Below are 19,155 nucleotides of genomic sequence, written 5' to 3' on the forward strand. Positions count from 1 at the left end.
ATAATTGAGCCCTTTATTAGGGGAAGATTAAGTCGCTAAAATTTTAGATAAAAAGCATAAAATTGCTTACAAATCACTTGGCTTGACTTTGGGAGAGTGGGAATTAGCTTTCTAGCTTGAGAAAAACTACTCCAATGTCACCTAAGAGTGGAGGGGGTAGTGGTAGGAGGCACTAAGCAACAAGACAGAGAGCAAAGTATGATAAAAATAAACTCCCAAACCCCTATGAAGTAGGTGCATTTTTCAGCTTGGAATTAGGGAAAAGAAGTCTCCACTTGCAGTAGGAATATAATGGGTATAGTAGTTACACAAGGAAAGGGAATGGTTAGAGGTAAGTGAGAAACCTCGTCCTTTCTAGAAGGAGGTATGGTGGACACGTAGTAGGAGGATGGGAAAGCAAGCCCCTTGAGTAGGTTTCCCAAGTAGGCCACTTATTATTAAGGTCTAATTCACTAATATTACAGTCTGGATACACCTAGGTGTTTGAATCAAATCTTAATTTGATAGTACCCAGATTTCAAGTCTAGTTTTGTGAAGAATTTAGCACATCCAACCTATCGAAAAGCTCATTGATGCAAGGAACATGGTATTTATCCTTGATGGTGCATTGATTAAGACCGAAGTAATTGACATAAAGTCTTAAGATACTATCTCTTTTCTTCTAAAAGAGAACAAGTGCTCCCCAAGGTGAGATACCAGGTTGAATAAATCCTTGATTAATTAACTAAGAAATTTTCTCCTTTAATTCAGTTTGCCTCTAGGACCATTATAAGACCTTCAACCCACAAGTTGAGAGCCAACCTCTAACTATATCTCATGATAAAATTTCCTACAATGTGGTAATTCTGTAAGCTCCTCCAAGAAAAGGTATACATATTTAATAAGCATTGCAATTCCCATTCCAAGGACTTATCTTCAACTTTAGTTAATTTTAAAGCATACAAAGCTAATCCTTTTCAAACACATTTGGCTAAACAAGAAAATTCAACTACATGCACTTTGGCCTCACCACATGAACCCCATTGCCTTGTACTCTAGTGGATGGCGCACCAAGGAAAGGCACATCCAAATTTACAATAAATGCCAGCATCATTTCTACTAATCTAATCCATACCCAAAATACCATGAATATTCCCAAAGGAATAACCTTAAAATCTTGAGAGGTATGGTGGCCCCATCAAGAAGAAATGGGATATAGAACCACACTTGCCATTCTACCTTCAATGATTTCTTTGTCTCCTTAGCCTTAACACCAAGCATCTTCAAACATCGAGGAAAGAAAAATGAATGCAAATTGCCTAAATCAATCAAAGATGAAAACTTTTACCTTGGAGAATCCACCAGCTACATGAACACGGGCCTCTTCTTCTTCTTGATCTTTAAGAGTGATAGCATGAGCTACACTCCTACTAGTTAAATAAAGGGGACATACATCAATTCGCCATAGAATGGGGAGGCAAAGTCAAGGGTCTCCCACATTCACAAACTCAGTGGTTCTTATCAAAAAGCATCAATTCTCCTCCTTGGCCCTTTGAAAAAGTTCAAGAGTAAGATTCAAAAAGAAGGGAGGGTTAATCTGCATCTCAAGCCAAGGGGGCTTGAAGCATCAAATTTCCCACTTGTAGTAGGAGGAGGAGGAGGGAAGTTTCTATTCAAAGCGTAAAGCTAGAATGAGGCTTAATTAGCCCCATCCTTGGCTCCAGGGGACTTCTTCTTTGGCTTTGGCTCGAAGCATAGCATTAGAGATTGAAGAGATGGAGCACAATTTGATTCTGAAAAAAGAAAAGAGTACAAAAATCTTTAGCTAATTGGATAGCCTTAAAAAGAATGAGTTCTCATAAGCAAAACCTTTATACATGAGAAATATTTACCCCATTTAAAAAGCTTGACAAGTTTATTTATATACAAGGGTTTCCCTTCCCTGAATCTTCTAAAAGTGTGTGTGTGCAGTTCATGCTGAGGGTCTAGCTCAATGATTACAACATATAAGACCTTTTTCCAAAGCATGTCCAATACATAAATGGTACTAACCCTCATTTTGGAAGTGTGTTAATAGTTCATGAAATCAATGGACAATGCATAAAATTGACTAAACATTTGTATGAACAATTTTATACCTTGGACCAACTTAGCATTTTACTTATCTATTCAACATAAGATGATAGTGTATAAGGAATGTTTTTCGAAGCGTGCCCAATACATAAAAGGTACTAACCCTCATTTTGAAAGTGTATGTAGTTCATGAATTAGTGGACAAGGAAAAAAATTTAGCCCAAAGGCTAATTTTAAGGGTCTTCCAAAATTCATGGGCTATTTTAGACCCAAAAAATGGTGACTATTTTAATATATTAGCCTAAGGTAGCATTTTTAAGGTAAATTTTAGAGAAAAATATACCAAATTTACACTAAAAATTAGCATATATCCTACAAATTTTTCAACATTTGCCAAAGTTTCCTACAAACTCTAACTTATATCAAAAAAATATTCACCAACCCATCGCTACTTGGACCATAGGATATCCTGTGTGTGTGGACAATGCACAAAATTGATTGTATTTTACTTATCTATTCAACATAAGATGATAGCATATAAGGACTTTTTCAAAAGTGTGCCCAATACGTAAAAGGTACTAACCATCATTTTGAAAGTGTGTATGTAGTTCATGAAATCAGTGGAAAATGCACAAAATTGATTTAACATTTGTATGAACAATTTTAAGCCTTGGACCAGCTTAGTGTTTTACTTATATGTTCAACATAAGATCTTTATGAACTTTTTGTACATTCTATTCTTTCACAAGGTCCACAAAGTATTATCTTAGGCATGAGAAACACTTAAAATTTGTATATACTAATTTGCAAAACATTTACATCTTTGTACACCATGGTTTATGAACCTTCTGTACATTCATCTTATATTCTTTCAAGGTACACCACGTATTGACTAAGGCATGAGAAATACTTCAAATTTGTATCTCCTAATTTGCAAAAAAATACATCTTTGTACACCATGGTTTTGAGAGAGTCTCTCTCTCTCTATTTATGGTCCATTTCGGCTCTCCCCAAAAAATTATACTCTCTCCCATTCACATAGAAAACAAGAATAGGAGTCAACACATCATGGTGAACTTACCAATGTGTTGTAGTGGATGCAACCCTATCTTCTTTTAGAGAGTTCTACATTGTTGTACTCCTCGTGATTAGTTATCACGTCAGATTGGTTATCATCCACTAGGTAGCCACACACTCCTCTCTCTCACACACACACTTATGGGTAGAAGCATAAGGATAGAGTAGAGAAGCTAGAGCAAGACTCAATTGCAGAATGGGAGACATAATGAGAGAAAGAGACTTGTATATAAGGCCATAAGTTTCTTATACAATGCAACTCATAATACATGCATGAAGTATATTCACATGGGATTTATCTTAGCTTGCTACCACACAATCTTAAATTATACATCCTTTTGGAGTGTTTGTCTTTGCTCTTCGATGTAAATACTAATGGTAGCATAAATTAATCCCAAAGTGATCATATATAAGAGACACGTCATGTCTCCAATTAAACCCTAAAATCTCTCTCTCTCTCTCTCTCTCTCTCTCTCTCTCTCTCTCTCTCTCTCTCTCTCTCTCTCTCTCTCTCTCTCTCTCTTTGTGCAATAAATGAAAATTGTTATTAGTAACAATTACTTGTAATTTTTGCACATGGAGGCTCTTACTAATTGAACAAAAAACCTTTTTGGTGCACTATCTTTGCTTAAGGTTTTTTTAGAGGATAATAAATTGGTTAGAATACATTTCAATTATTGTGTTTGTTTAAAGGTTGTATTTTGTAATAATAATAAGAAACACTTAAGAGGAAACTAGAAAGGTTTAACATCTTCTTCTTGTGAGCTTATTCTTGTTAAGAAGAAGCTTCTTCTTGTTAAGAACTGTTAAGAAAAAAACTACAAAGGTTTAAGATCTTCTTCTTGAGCTTCTTCTTGTTAAGAACTATGCATGTACAAGGGTTATTTTCATTATCACATATAAAATATAATATCATATAAGGATCCATAATTGAGAATGGAGAATGTTTTAATCATTTTGGTGTTAATATACTTACTGTCTTAATAGATTTTTTTGCTCTATGGATCTTCAGAGTAGGTGGAGCAGGTGGTTGTGTAGACATCATCCAAAGTAAGCTTCACCTATACATTGTACCCTTGAGAATCCTTTTCCTATGCATCCTACCCTTGACAATCCTTCAACTTCCTTGTTTGCCACCATGGGGCCTTGATCTGGCACAATGTACCTAATTCCTCACAAACCTACAACCCTAACCATAGAACAAAAAGCATAAAATTTTCACCTATACATTGTACCCTTGAGAATCCTTTTCCTATGCATCCTACCCTTGACAATCCTTCAACTTCCTTGTTTGCCACCATGGGGCCTTGATCTGGCACAATGTACCTAATTCCTCACAAACCTACAACCCTAACCATAGAACAAAAAGCATAAAATTTATCATTGTCTCCAAGGTCTAAGGATTCCATATGCGGCATACCTCATCTTTGGTGGCTAAGTGTTGCGACATGTATTTTCTTTGGCTAGAAGATACAACCATGACTATGTCAATTTCTTTGTTTTCTTAAGTCTCTAAAGTTTTTTAGTACTTGGAATCTAATAATGTTCTAACGTATATGTTTATCAAAGTTTATCAAAGATAAAGGTCATTTCTTATAGTAATTCTCTATGTGTAGTATCTAAGATAAAGGTCTTTTACTTAAATCTCTAAAATAAGTTTTTCAATACTTGGAATCTAATAATGTTTCATCATATATGTTTATCTAAGATAAAGTTCATTTTCTATGGTCATTCTCTATGTGTAGTATCTCCTCGTGAAGTTTATAGAGTGTTCTGACTATCATTAATGGTCCCTCCCTCTCGCTTGTTGATAAGAGTGTGATCATGTGGCTGAGGTCAAAAGTACATACTTTTCTCTTTCACACTAGTGTGGTTTTAACTTCAAATTCTAATGTCCTTATTTAGTCTTTATGTATTTTCTTTGCTAGATTTTTGGTCGCATCCTTGTTTTAGCTATAAGAGTGTAACTAGTTGTTCTTGATAAAGGTTTTTATTTTGCCTAGCAAGAGTATCACAAATGTGACTAGAACTAATGGTGATGCATACTATAGTATGAAGTGCCAATAGTTGTTATTCAAGCCTATATGATTGTTTTTTTTAATCATCATGATAAGATTAATGCAGTGAACCATATTTAAGTGTAAGAAAAAAGAGGAAGGAAGTTGCTCTAGAATTGATTTTGATGATCAAGTTCTCAAGATAAGAAATATGGTTTTCGTGTGTTAACTTCCATTCTCAAACCTCTTTGGATCACTGCAAATATGTGCCACAAAATCTGAACCTTAGGAAGTTCCACAATAGTAATCATATTTGTGTATTAACTTCCATTCTTGAACCTCTTTGGATCACTACAAATATGTGCCATAAAATGTGAACCTTAGAAAGTTCCATGGTAGTAATCATATTTGTATGCTTAAATTTTGTTTTTTGGTAGTCGTGCAACAATTTCATGTAATATGTTTCATCCTTATTATACCTTGCACATCAATAATTTCTGCATGATTTTGGATAAAATAATTAAGATCCACATGATAAAATTTGTATCCAAGGATAGCTATTAGCAGCATAAGGAAAACCTGTTTCTTTCTTTCTAAATTGTTAATTGCCCCAACATGCTACATAACTTAAGTACCTCCACTTAAATGAGGTAAGAAACCATAGGATTAGCACTCCTAAGGTTAAAAGTCTTTATAACAATAAAAGATTAAAGAAATAGGGATTTATAAACTTCTTGATGTTTTCTCAAAATATTGTGCAAGAATATCTCTGAATTCATGCTAATAAGTGAGGATCGTTGGCCCCAACATGCTTCATAACTTAAGTACCTCCACTTAAATGAGGTAAGAAACCCGAGGAACTAGCACTCCTAAGATGAAAATTTTTTATAACAATGAAAGAAAGAAGGCTTCCTAGTGATTTCTCAAAATATTATGCAAGAATATCTTTGAATTTATGCTAATAAGTGAGGATTATTTGCCTTCTTGAATTTGCAACATTGGGTTTTCAAGCCTTCCTAGTTAATTGAGAGACTCCTACTCGTTGTAGTATCCCAGTGTCATGGTTGTGTTGCTTAATGATACTAAATACTACTTCCAATAAATTCTATTGACATGCTTTGCCTTGGCCTCCTCTATGGGATCCCAATGATTATCTAACAAAATAATTTTATACTCACGCTATCCATATCTTTGAGCCCCTGCAACAAGATCTCTTCATAAAGGTGATGCATTTTGGTGCTTCACTAATAAATTGTGTAATTAAGGGTTACTATTTAAAAATATCCACCACAGTCACGCTTAAAATTCAAGGGTCTAGTAGCAATGTGATGACATTGTGAAGGAACATCATTGACGATAGTTAGAACATACTATCTACAACAAATACGAATTAGTCTTTCCCATTCTAAAACAATGAACGACCTCTTCTTCTCACAACATAGGGTCAATCGTCTCATCCTTTTTTGCACACGTACTTCTCTCTCTCTCTCTCTCTCTCTCTCTCTCTCTCTCTCTCTCTCTCTCTCTCTCTCTCTCTCTCTCTCTCTCTCTCTCTCTCTCATATCTTTAACATACTACTTTTTTGCAAGGCATGTATATACTCAATGTGGTCTTGGAAGCTGTAAAGATTATAAAGAATAATGTAAGATAGAGGTAGCACACTTTCAAGAGAGGGGGATGGGGTGCCACAATATAGATCAAAGAGCAAAAAGTGTGAGAAGAACTTTAGCAATTTAAGCCATGCCCACCATTACATGAGATGTTAACGTGTTACATCATGGTAGTCGCCGGCCATAGCCAATGAGGGCTCTGAGCTCTGGTCACCACCCAAACATAGAGGAATGTGGATAAGTGTCCACATTGTTGGACTTATATAGTGGCCTACCTGCCCACACTAACCCGGCGGCCCATGGTCCTCCGACCCAAGCGCCTCACCCCTAAACCCCGGACACACTCGTCACCACACGCGCTCTAGCGTGTGGACTCAACGTTCGATCGAGCTTTGTCGCCACTATGGGCCACTCGCGCATGCTATTACAAGCCACGTGACATTATCCCCCCATTCTAAAGAGTTTTTATCCATAGTGGCGACTCGCGCATGCTATTACAAGCCACGACATTATCCCCTCATTCTAAAGAGTTTTTATCCACGCGAAAATAAACTAGGGAAAGTTGTTGGGTGGTAAGCGTATTTAGTTATTCTCACTTGAGACCTTTTCTAATTTATCATTTCACTTAACAAGTGACTATCAATACATGGTAAACCTCGTTATTCTCACTTGAGACCTTTTCTAAACTAGGGAAAGTTGTTGGGTGGTAAGCGTATTTAGTTATTCTCACTTGAGACCTTTTCTAATTTATCATTTCACTTAACAAGTGACTATCAATACATGGTAAACCTCGTTATTCTCACTTGAGACCTTTTCTAGTTTATCCTTTCACTTAACCAAGTAACTATCAATACACAGTAAACCTCATATTCCAATCTCTCAACTAGAACTTCAAGGTAAACTATGTGCCGTAGTTTTTGCATGTGCCACTAGCACAAAAGTTAGATGTACTTGAGATTTCTCCAAGAACTCAAGTTTGTAGACTACGCTACCAGCCATTTGTAGACTACGCTACCAGCCATTTGTAGACTATGCTACCAACTTGTTCAATCTTCTCCTTGAATAGGTCTATGGCCATAGGAGATTTAGACTAGATTCCATAAAAGAACATAAATGGAGAAAATCTAGTCATGAACAACAAAAAATAGATTTCAAAGGTAAGAGGTACTCCTCTCCACTACTAGATTATTCATCTATGCACAAGAATATGCTCTAGAACCTTGTTGGGTTTCTAGTCCGACCACCATCAATCTACGAGGATCGTTAACCTCACTCTTACATAGAGTGATATTTAACCTTGAAGATTTTCCTTCAACGATAACTATCAAAACTTTCTATCTCTACCCAACACTATATCTACGGGCAAGCCATATAGTTTGTAGAGATGTTTGATAACGAGCCTTTCAAACTTGGATGTTTTCACATCTTATTGGTTGGTCAAATGTTGACCTTTTTACTTTTCCCTTCAAAAAGAGTTTTGTCTGCAAAAATAGTTCAGAAAGTTGTAAACAAGTGTCTGTGTGTATACCATATGGTCATCTACACTTGTAACTTCCCTAAGTACTACAATAAGGAAATCAAGACACAACACATATTTTAAGTACTAAGACCAAGGAAACATGCAACACTCGTGTTTCATCTGGAACACCAAACCACAGTTGCTACTTGCACCTATGAAATATGTCAATAAAACACAAATCGCTACTAAAGCATTGAACTCAAGAACCTCATAATGGATGTGCTCCAACATTCAAGGAATTCATTTGCATGTTCTACAACATTAAAGATGTTTCTCTTATGGTGGTTAAAAACCACATGGACTTTAATTGTTAAAAGTCTTTAGCAAATTGTTTTAAAATGTGGTAAAGTTCAATTGACCTTACACATAGTTTAAGAAAAGATACACTTTCCTCTCTCCCCCGTCCACACGCTGAAGCACGTGTGTGACGAGTGTGTCCAGGGCTCAAGGGTGAGGCGATAGACCGTGGGCGGTCGGGCTAGTGTAGGCCAGCAAGCCACTATATAAGCCGAGCAATGTGGACACTTATCCACATTCCTCTATGGTTGGGTGGTGACCAAAGTTCGAAGCCCTTCGTGACGATAACTAGCATGATGTATATTACATCGCGCAAGTCACTGCTATAGCCAAGGAGGGCTCTGAGCTCTAGTCATCACTTAAATATTACATTACGTAGTCGTTGTCATAGCCAAGGAGGGCTCCGAGCTTTGGTTGCCACCCAACCATAAAGGAATCTGGATAAGTGTCCACACTTTCAGGCTTATATAGTGGATTAATGTTACATCGCCAATAGTCACCACCATAGCCATGGAGGGCTCTGAGGTCTGGTCACTACCCAACCATAGAGGAATGTGGATAAGTGTCCACACTATCGGGCTTATATAGTGGCCTACTTGGCCACACTAGCCCGACCACCCATGGTATTCTGATGTGAACGCCTCACCTCTGAACCCTAGACACACTTGTCACATGCGCTCCAGTGTGTGGACTCCGTGTCCGGTCGAGCCACCCTACCGCCAACTACTACGGGTGACACACATGCCATTACAAGCTACATGACATAACGCCATTAGCACCATAGCTTTCTTTTTCAGAGAATCATAGGGTCACACACAAGGGAACATAAAACAAAATTTCCTTGGGTAATCTATGAGTCTAAAAGGAATAACCTCTTGTGGTCTCCACTTACTATTAGTCCCACATGCCATATTTTGGCCTCCTATGGACATTAAAATCTCTCTCTCTCTCTCTCTCTCTCTCTCTCTCTCTCTCTCTCTCTCTCTCTCTCTCTCTCTCTCTCTCTCTCTCTCTCTCTCTCTCTGCATCCAAACATGAGGAGATGGCAAAGACAATGATAACAACGAAAGGTGATGAGGATGGTGACACAAAATCCTCTTAAATCATAATGCCAAAAGTTGTTAATGTTTTGCAACTATCAAAATCTTGAAGAACCTGCATGAGAAATCCATAATTAGTGAATCTTTATTATTAGTTTTGGGGCCTCCTTAAGAGATTCTCCATTTAAGAGATGTCCTTATCTTGGAGATTGTCTACTAGGTCTATTACCTCATGGTGGAGACACTCATCGAAGATGTAGTGTCAAGACCTATAGAGATGGTCACGAAGCCTCTTTCTCTTGAGACCGATCATAAATGCATTGATGAGTGAGAAGTCATCTAGTCTCACACGAGGCTGCATCTCATATGGAGATACTTATTTCTAGCAATATAGTCTGCTATTGTTTTACCCTCCTCTTGCTTAAGGTTGTAGATCTATGTGATGGGACTCCGATGGGCAAGAATCCCACAATGAATGTGTCTATCAAGACCTTGTAATAGCTAACCTTTTCATGTGGGTTTAGAGACCTAAACCACTGACCTACTTTGTCTTCAAGGCAAAGTCCGATGGATGAACGGATCATGGCAGGACCATCAATCCTTCCCATGGCCACGTAAATTTGATCTAATTTCTCTAGATACTGAATGGGATCACCAATTCCATCAAATCTGATCATCATCTTTTAGATGTGGATTTGCTTGGTTTTGCCTAACTCTGAGCCTCTAGGTGCTATATTCATCGCAACTATCTTTTCTATTTCAAATGACATCCTTAACATGTCTTCTGTATATTCACGTGGCGGTGGAACGTAAGGAGGTGAATGTGTGAAAGCCTGTATTTTAGAGTGTGAGATCTATTGCCCTATCAGGTTAGGCTATGTGGTCCCCAATGCCGCTTGTCGTCCTTTGGTCTAGCTTTGAGACTGCATGCTTGCATGCAGTTAAGGACGCGTTATATGACTACTCTCGTGTAAGGTAGTCCCAGACATTGTCTCTTTACCCTTCCATGTGTTCCTTATTCCTCCAAATGGAGAAGAACTTAAACGTAGTTTCATGATAAAAGCACTTCTATAAATGAGTTTCGTTAGAGCGAGCAGGACTCCTGGTTTCACTATGTGTGGGTGTATTGTGGAACACTTATCTTTTATGTTAAAGAAAAAGTGACATGTCTCATTTACCATAAAATGGGTAGTCCTGGCAGCAATTGGTTCTTTACCCTTCCATGTGTTCCTTATTCCTCATCCAAATGGAGAAGAACTAGAACTTGGTTTCATGATAAAGGTGCTTCTATAATGAGTTTTCTTGGAGCGAGCAGGACTCCTCGCACTATGTGCAAGTGTATTGTGGAACACTTATCCCTTATGGTATGGCAAAAGTGACATGTCTCGACGATTGCAGTCGTGCTACTTGTTAATCATGGTCAGCGCTTGGGATAAACCCTGCTAAGGATTGTGACCAAATGTTTGAAACATTGTGACATCTAAACATGGTTTGATCGCTTCTTATAGGAGCGAACCTTGACGTTTGTGGTCCCACTCTCCCGCTCCTTCAATGGAGCATTACTACCCAAAGATAGGGCCGTTGAATGCCTTCTTCATAAAATTTAGGGCAATGTTGGCAGAGCTAATTGGTGAATCCAGAGCTCCAAGGACCATGGCGACTCTTGTTTCTAAGTGTTCCATTGTTCGTCCGCTCTATGTTTCGTTAGCTCGGTTCTTCCCCCAAAGCTCCTAGTATGAGGTGGATCCGATGGAGTCTGGACTTCTTATTAAAAGGGATTTTTAACAGAGGAATCACTTTACTTGAGTGTTGATCATTTACTGGGAAGCCTTAGTGGGTTTGAGAAAGTGTGGTTTAATGTGCCACAGTCGACTGTATTATTCAAATACTTGGTTCTGATCAAGTTCACATCAAATATCCTTAATGCTTCTGGTGGTGTGCAGGTCTAAAAAATGGTTCAGACACTTTTTTTTCGTGCTACTATAGGCTCACATGTCCAAGTTCACACCTTGAGAATCACGTGTAGGCTCACGTGTTAAGGTTCATGCCTCTAGACTCACGTGTGTAGGCTCACATGTCCAGGTTCATGCCTCTAGACTCATGTGTATAGGCTCACATGTCCAAATTCATGTCTCTAGGCTCACGTATCTAAGTTCACGTGTGCAAGCTCATATCTTTTTTGTGTATAAACTCAGCTTACATACTTTCCTTTTATGAAATATCCAGGTTAACGTGGGCAAGCTCACGTACGTCCCTTTTATGAAATATCCAGGTTAACGTGTGTAGGCTCACGTCTATAGGCTCACATGTCTAGGTTCTATATCTAGGTTTACATGTACAAGCTCACGTCTTTTTTATATGAACTCGACTTATGTACTTGTCTTTTATGAAAATAAGCTTACCTGGGATACAAAAATCTAGGAATTGAGCCTAGATAGAGTTGGTGTGCCTTTATTAGATAATAATAATTACCCAATAAGTGCATACCAACCCTATGATAGGATTGGTGTGCACTTATTGGGTAATAATTGTACTTTAATTCTTTAATAATTACGAAGGATAATACTTTTCCTCTTTAGCTGCTACAAATTGTGAAAGAGTCTTCTGAAAACAAGTAGGTATGTCTACAAGTCTTTAAGATAATAATAATTAATACATACAATGTTAGGTACACCTACCTATAAACTCACATCTACAGGCTCACATATCCAAAATCATGGGCTCACATGTCCAGGCTCATGTCTCATGTGTCCAGCTAGGCTCACGACTCATATGTCCAGGCTCACATGTCTAGACTTAGGTCTTTTTGCACGCGACTATGAGCTCACGTCCCTAACTGAAGAGCAAGTTTAGCTTGGTTTTTAGATTTTTTGGACTTGTTGATAGAGTGTGATTAATGGTTCTAATCCTAGTGAATTGTTGTTATATACAAGTAATTAAATATTTTTTGATGCATTTGCATGCTTCTAAGCTCTTGTCAATAATGCATGAAAAAATTATGAAATGCATGAACAAAAATTGATTGTCCCACTAAATGCTCATGTTTTTGGAGTGGATTCCACTCTTAATCACAATTGCTAAGCTATTCCTTGGCTCAAAGTAATGAAATCTAAGCCTCTTCTTAGGCTCCAATTTCATGCAAATCACCAACCAATCAAGGTTTTGTTCTTCTAATAGATGAAACTAGAATGCTCTAATGCAAACAAACTTCAAATCCAAATCAAACACAACAAGAAACAACATCCAAGACTCCAAAACCATATTATTTTTCGGAGTGTGACCTCCTAATCAACACCGAGCAATATTGTGTAAATCCCAATAGCTTCAAATGCAACATAAACAAAGCTAAGCCCTAATAGGACCAAATATGTTCAAGTCAAGATCTTAGTTTAAACTTGCCGACGTATGTGTCTTGATCTTGTATTACAACCGCAAACTGCAACTTCCCAATGTGGGTTCGCTAGCTCGTCGCATCCTGACTCTATTATTGCACTAGAATGCTCGTTTGTCAAAGGGGTAAAGGGAGATCACGTTGGTTCTCTCTCACAAAAAGTGAGGGAAGAAGAAGCTAATCGAAGACGAAAACCTACAATCAAACCTATTCAAACAAGCATCCATCTAGCATGTAAAAATCCAATAGCATAGCCAACAAAACAATAGAGGAACTCACTATTAAACTATTGCAACGAAATGATTGTTCATTGCTTATTGTCAAAAATACAAGTGACTTGTCTTCACACTATGCTGGCCAAACTTAAAAATGGTTTGATCTCTATTACTAGTCTTAAGCAAGTATCTACATCAAGTCCTTAGACTTTCCCTATTTGGCATTAAGCACAAGGTGAGGACGCTTTATATGTTCCAACGCCGTCTTATAAAAGATAAGTCCATGTTCGCGTGGATAAGAGGGCAAAGCGCCTTACGATAGGTCGGATGGGTGAAACCATGTTAACCTACGAAGTGGTTAACAGAGCACTACTTAAGTTTAGAGCTCACCATGCTTTATGCAATCTAGAGAAAGTTATGGAACATGCCTGCAAGGGTGTTTATTGAAATGCCTACACTAAAATGATTCTAGCTTCATTCATGCTTTAGTTTGTTTATTGGCCTTGTTGAAAGCTTTCGAGTAAACAAATATACATACATGTCTTAAGGACACACAAAAAAGAGTTGTTTCAATGTCAAGATGGTCAATGTAGTTTGAAATGTATTGTAATGTATATTTTTTAAACAAAAAGGCAAAGTTTTGAATGTAAAACCAACTTAGCATCAAACATTGCTACAATCATATAAGAGTAGCAAAATTTGACTTTCACAAATTGACTTCTTCGCAAAAACTCTTTATTAAAAATTGATGTACCCTAGCAAACCATAGTCCTATATTAGTTAATTACTTTGATTACCTTTGTCGAAAAATTAGTGGCATTCTATATGCAAGCCTCCATTCTAATTCCAGCCTTTACAATCTCATAGTTCAAGTTCAATCTACACAAGAGCACAAAACAAATTGCATATGTACACATGGAGAAATCAAGAAAGTAATTGACAATATGGATGACTGTTGATAGGTCTCATTCGACACCTTGCACCCAAAAAGAGATTTAACAATTATGTCATGTCATGTAAATTGACTCAACATTGAATTTTGTGCACGCACAATCACTTATATAGGCTCCAAGGTCTATGAATAACCCTCCCCTTTATGGCATCATCAACTACCTTTCAAGTAACCAACTACATATACCTAGCACTACCAAGAAATTATAACTCATAAATAGTAGATGCTAATGATGTTACTTCTCTAATGATGATGCCCATGAGTTCTTAATGATCAAACCCAATAAGTAGGTAAGTACACTACATGTTGGATGCAAGCCAAGAAATCGTCCCATCAATGCTCAAAATCAACTATTAGTAGTTGGATAGCTATAGTGGCCCGGGCAAACACAAGGGTTAGGCTGATACATGATTTAAAAATATAGTAGATTTTGCCTATTTTTGTTGCAAAGAGGCACCGTTTTAGAAAACAAACAAGCGAGCGCCATGTGCATGTAATCTTGAGCAACATTATATTTTTTAGCAAGTGCAAGAGTGTGGTTAGAATATCTTTGTGTACCCACACAATGGGTGTACAATAGTCCCAAGTACTCCATCCCTTGGTTTAATAACTAAAATTGATAATGTGCAAGATTCCAAAGTGTATCTCATTGAACACATACCACCACTCCCTCAAAAACTCCACCTGTTGGCTTAATAACCAACATTGATAATATGCTAGCTTTGTAATATGCTAGCTTCCAAAGCCCACATCAGTAAGTATACACAACCACATTAATAATGTGCAAGGATTCCATAGCATTAGCCAAGAAGCTATAGCCCAAGTGGTATGGACCTAGCCTACTGAGAACCATGCATGCCATGTTGTATTGCCTTAATAGTGCCAATATGATGTTAACCTAGCACAATGACTATACAACTGGCAATTATCCACTTTCCAAATGCAACACTCGTTTGGTAGATATCATCACACAAAAAAAACCTTTAAAGCCCACCAAAGTTCTTGCTTTCATCACAAGGCATCATGTGCTTATAGCTCCTTACCACAGCATTGAAGGTCCATTACGTTGATTCAATTGTGAAATTAAATCCTAGAGGGGTGTCAAATTTGGCACCATTCTCTACCTTGATGGTTGCAAACATGGCTATACATCATTGCCAACATCGACTCAGCATCCCCACTACATAGTGCATGTTAAATTTTAAAGGAAAAAACCATGGACAGCTAAAATGTCATTAGGTAATGTGCTACAACAAAAAAACTCAACCAAATTTGTATCAGATCACGAAACAATGGACAGCTTAATTCAGGATTGTGCTACAAACACACAATTGCTTTGACCAAATCTGTTTCAAATTAGGAAACCACGAGCTGATGCACCGCCATGATTTAAAAAATGACCAGCTCTTGGAATGCTTGTTACATAAAACATGCAGAAAGCCTCCTCCAAATGTTCTGCATCGTAATCATGCCATACCAAAGACTGCGAGTATCTCTTGTACTCTAAGATGATCAATCATCAGGTTCATTCACATGTGAAGGTGAAGCAGGATCTGCATATTTCTCCAATTTCAAGCTGGCAACTTGAACGGTTGCCAATAACACCCAGGGCCTTGCATAAGCCCAAAGCCAACAAAAGACGGTTTGTCATTGAATTCTTGCATTGTGTATAGTACGTAATCAAGGCTTTTGGTATACCCTAGGATACAATCAGCAATCCTAAATTTCGTCTAAGAACCAAAAAATGAGACCCTTGAACAGCATCTTCATGAATGCCAGATATATATGCATGAACCATCCAAGCATATCCCCATAAAGGCCAATGAGATGATAGCCCATGTTGTGAAAGTGTTTTAGGACCAGGAGGTCCTAAGTTCAAAACCCCACAAGGTGCTTCCTCGGCGGCATTGCCCACGGGTGGTGATAAACCGAAACTACGGGAGAATCTTGGGAACAAGGCTAGTCCGGAAAAAAAAAGAGGGAATTAAAGCCATGCATTATAGTTGGCTAACTGAAACGTTAGACCATTTCACAATGACTGCTCATCCTCTGCTTGATGAGCATTTAAATGACTGCATTTAGTGAGTGCTGGCCTTTTTACTTACAGCATGGTACAAAAATACAACAAAATATGAAAGAAGTGCCCCTTGTTGAATAATCACGCAAACACAGCTTACTGTTCCAACATGCACACTAAGAAGTGATGCAAGCAAAGCCGTGGATGTAGGCCTTCCATTGAATGTTACCTTTGAATGTAGCCTTCAACAAATTGGTCTTGTTCACCATAAGAGTCAGTCTCATCTACAAGAACCCCTTGTGATGACCTTCGTCGGCCAGGGGCAAGCCGTGTAGTTTCAAGAGCCTCATCCCCTAGGCTGGTACGCCTGCTGTCTGCATTCCCAACAGCAGCAACAACAGACCTTCGTGGATCAAAATCATTCATTCTACCTTCAGGTAGAGGTGGTTTTCCTGGCATATGACCTGTTCTGTCTAGAGGCGACATGTCGTAGACAGCCGAAAAGGGGTTGTGGGGATCAAACAGTAGTGGATTTTTCATTGCATCCGCACCCTTCGTTACTCTGACATTATTTTCCGAGTCCGAGGAAGGCAAGCCCGAAGCATTTGTGTCATCCAGCTTCCCAGCTCCGAACATGTGCTTGTGCTTTCGCAAAGTTTCCATTTCTTGTCCAGTAGGAACAAATGTTCGGACCCTGTACTTTGTTGAGACTTCTTGGCTTCCATCACTGTACAAAACATAGTCATGATACGTGGGAGCAAACTGTAGCAGCAATCAAACAGTCAAACTCTCTCTCTCTCTCTCTCTCTCTCTCTCTCTCTCTCTCTCATGTTTATGATCATTTTTGTTTCCATGTTTATAATCTTCAGTTTACACATGGAACTTATGTACTTTTTGGTCTCATAGACCCATTGGGTCTTTAGTAGACATTAATAAAATTTCTCTTTGCTAATCACAAATTTGAGGGCATCACAAAGAGCTGCAAATAAACCATAAACGAGGACTTCAAAGAAAGACCCTCTTCAGTGCCTCACTTGGATGAAATTATAACCTTTTCTTGCCTTTTTTGAGAGTGCAACAATTGGTATCCTTTGAAAGATAAAATACAATTTGAAGGATAACAAGCAATACTTTCTTCCCTCTCTCTCTCTCTCTCTCTCTCTCTCTCTCTCTCCGCTTATATTAATAAGTGTGAATGGGTAGCATTCGTGGATAACAGTTGTAGGCCCAAGACCCAGTGATATGAAGCACGGGCGTAGCAGCAAGGACACGGGGCACGTGAGTAGGTGCACGACCGGTAAGGTAGACACTGGATGCCCGGGGTCACTGGCATATATAATGGTTGACATGGTATGCCAGGCTAAGTTTGCTTTTGCTAATTCAGGGTCGTCTTCTCCAAGTCCGTCACATTGTTGCATGACGCAGATTTTTCAGAGAGCTAGGGTTTCAAGAAGGCAAAACCATCCATGCCGCAGATCCAGATTAATGAGCTGCCGCGCAAATAAAGGTTGGAATCATCAAAAGGCTATATTATGAGGTTATTCATGCTGTTCCTACATTATCATATTATAAATGATACCTTGTATTCGTGATATGGCTACTTTTTGTACTTGACTCTTTCCATGATCACTATTGTATATGTAGCTAGTAGTCTAATTTTCAATTACATCATGGAACTCTTGTAACTCATTTTTCGTCTCATAGCCCCTTCAGGTCTTTAATCTCCTCGCTGTTGCTTTTTCTTCATTTTCCATGACCCAATTACCTCATGGAACTTTTGAACTCGCATAGACCCTTCCGGTCTTCCATAGATCTCTCTCTCTCCCCCCCCAAAAACCCATTGAGGAGGAGGAAGATGAGCTTTGAGTCTCTTTTTTGTATACATGGGCTCACGTAGTATGTGGCCTGTTTTACTGGGTAGATGTTTATTTCGACATTTAGTCATTCATGGATCATATGTACTCATTTTCCGTCTCAAAGACACTTTGGGTCTTTTATAGACGTTTAATACAATCTCTCTCTGGCTCTCTCTCTCTCTCTCTCTCTCTCTCTCTCTCGCATTCATTAACCTGATCAAAGCAAGGTGAGGTACACACTACAGTTAAGATCAAACTAAGGTGCCCACTATCACAATTCACAATAGTTCCCAATGTGAAGAAGTTGATGCTTTTTCTGTACCATGTGATGCTGTCACAAGCAATGGGCAGAATGAAGATAGTGAAAGCTTACACTTGGAAATGGTGTTTTCCAGTCCCAAATTCCCAATTTTCTCAATACCATAAACACACAAAGAGATATGTATGTGAGGAGGGGGAGAGAGAGAGATGCATGCACAATCACACCAGCATCATGATATTTAGGGTAACTTGCATTAGTGTTTGTATATACATGCATGTAAACATACTGTTAGGCTGAGCCAAATGAAGGCCGTATTGTATGCCTGTAAAGACAGGAAACATAACTATAAAAAACGCTAACTTGGGTAGCTTTACATGGGTTCACCCGGCACAGTGCATGCCAGGAAAGGGAAGTACCATACAGTACTAGCCATACAGGCATGGCCAGCAAACAAACACCAGGCAAGAGCAATCAAAATTAAATACCCACATACTCCCAAAACGGGCATTCAAAATCCACCCATTCTTCCACTCTCTAGAGACCACATTGGAAAAATGCATTTACCTGATGAACTGTATCATAATAGACATCATTGAAATTCAATGCATGAGTGATACTATCCGCCAGACCTCCAGAAGAGCCAATATTAGCTTCCGCATATTCTTTGTATGGGAATGCATAAAGGTGTCCAACTGCAGCCATTGCCATTTCCACGCATATGATAAAATTCTGGACATCTGCCGCATCATCGGAATTCTTTATGAAGCCCGATTTTGCAGCCAGGAAGACAAGCACCCCCTGTGTGACATCAGTGAAGCTTTAGCTTTGGGATGATAGAATGGTGCTTCCTTACTAACTCAGAAAAAAGCC

The 19,155-nt window shown here is 38.5% G+C and overlaps 1 protein-coding gene across 1 annotated transcript in view; it reads right to left on the bottom strand.

The window, feature by feature from the left end:
- Positions 1–16,130: 16,130 nt before the first annotated feature.
- The window catches only part of LOC147605932 (uncharacterized), a 36,525-nt gene continuing 33,500 nt past the window's right edge, over positions 16,131–19,155 (bottom strand). Inside the window, exons 5-6 of the mRNA XM_086792460.1 lie at positions 18,850–19,083; positions 16,131–16,929 (exon numbers count right to left, since the gene is read on the bottom strand). Coding sequence (XP_086648586.1) covers positions 16,393–16,929; positions 18,850–19,083 — 771 coding nt within the window. The 3' untranslated portion in view covers positions 16,131–16,392. The remainder of the gene's footprint in view (positions 16,930–18,849; positions 19,084–19,155) is intronic.

This window comes from Cibotium barometz, chromosome 58 (assembly GCF_041138505.1).
Source record: "Cibotium barometz isolate CiBa-2024 chromosome 58, ASM4113850v1, whole genome shotgun sequence".
In the NCBI taxonomy this organism is placed as follows: Eukaryota; Viridiplantae; Streptophyta; class Polypodiopsida; order Cyatheales; family Cibotiaceae; genus Cibotium; species Cibotium barometz.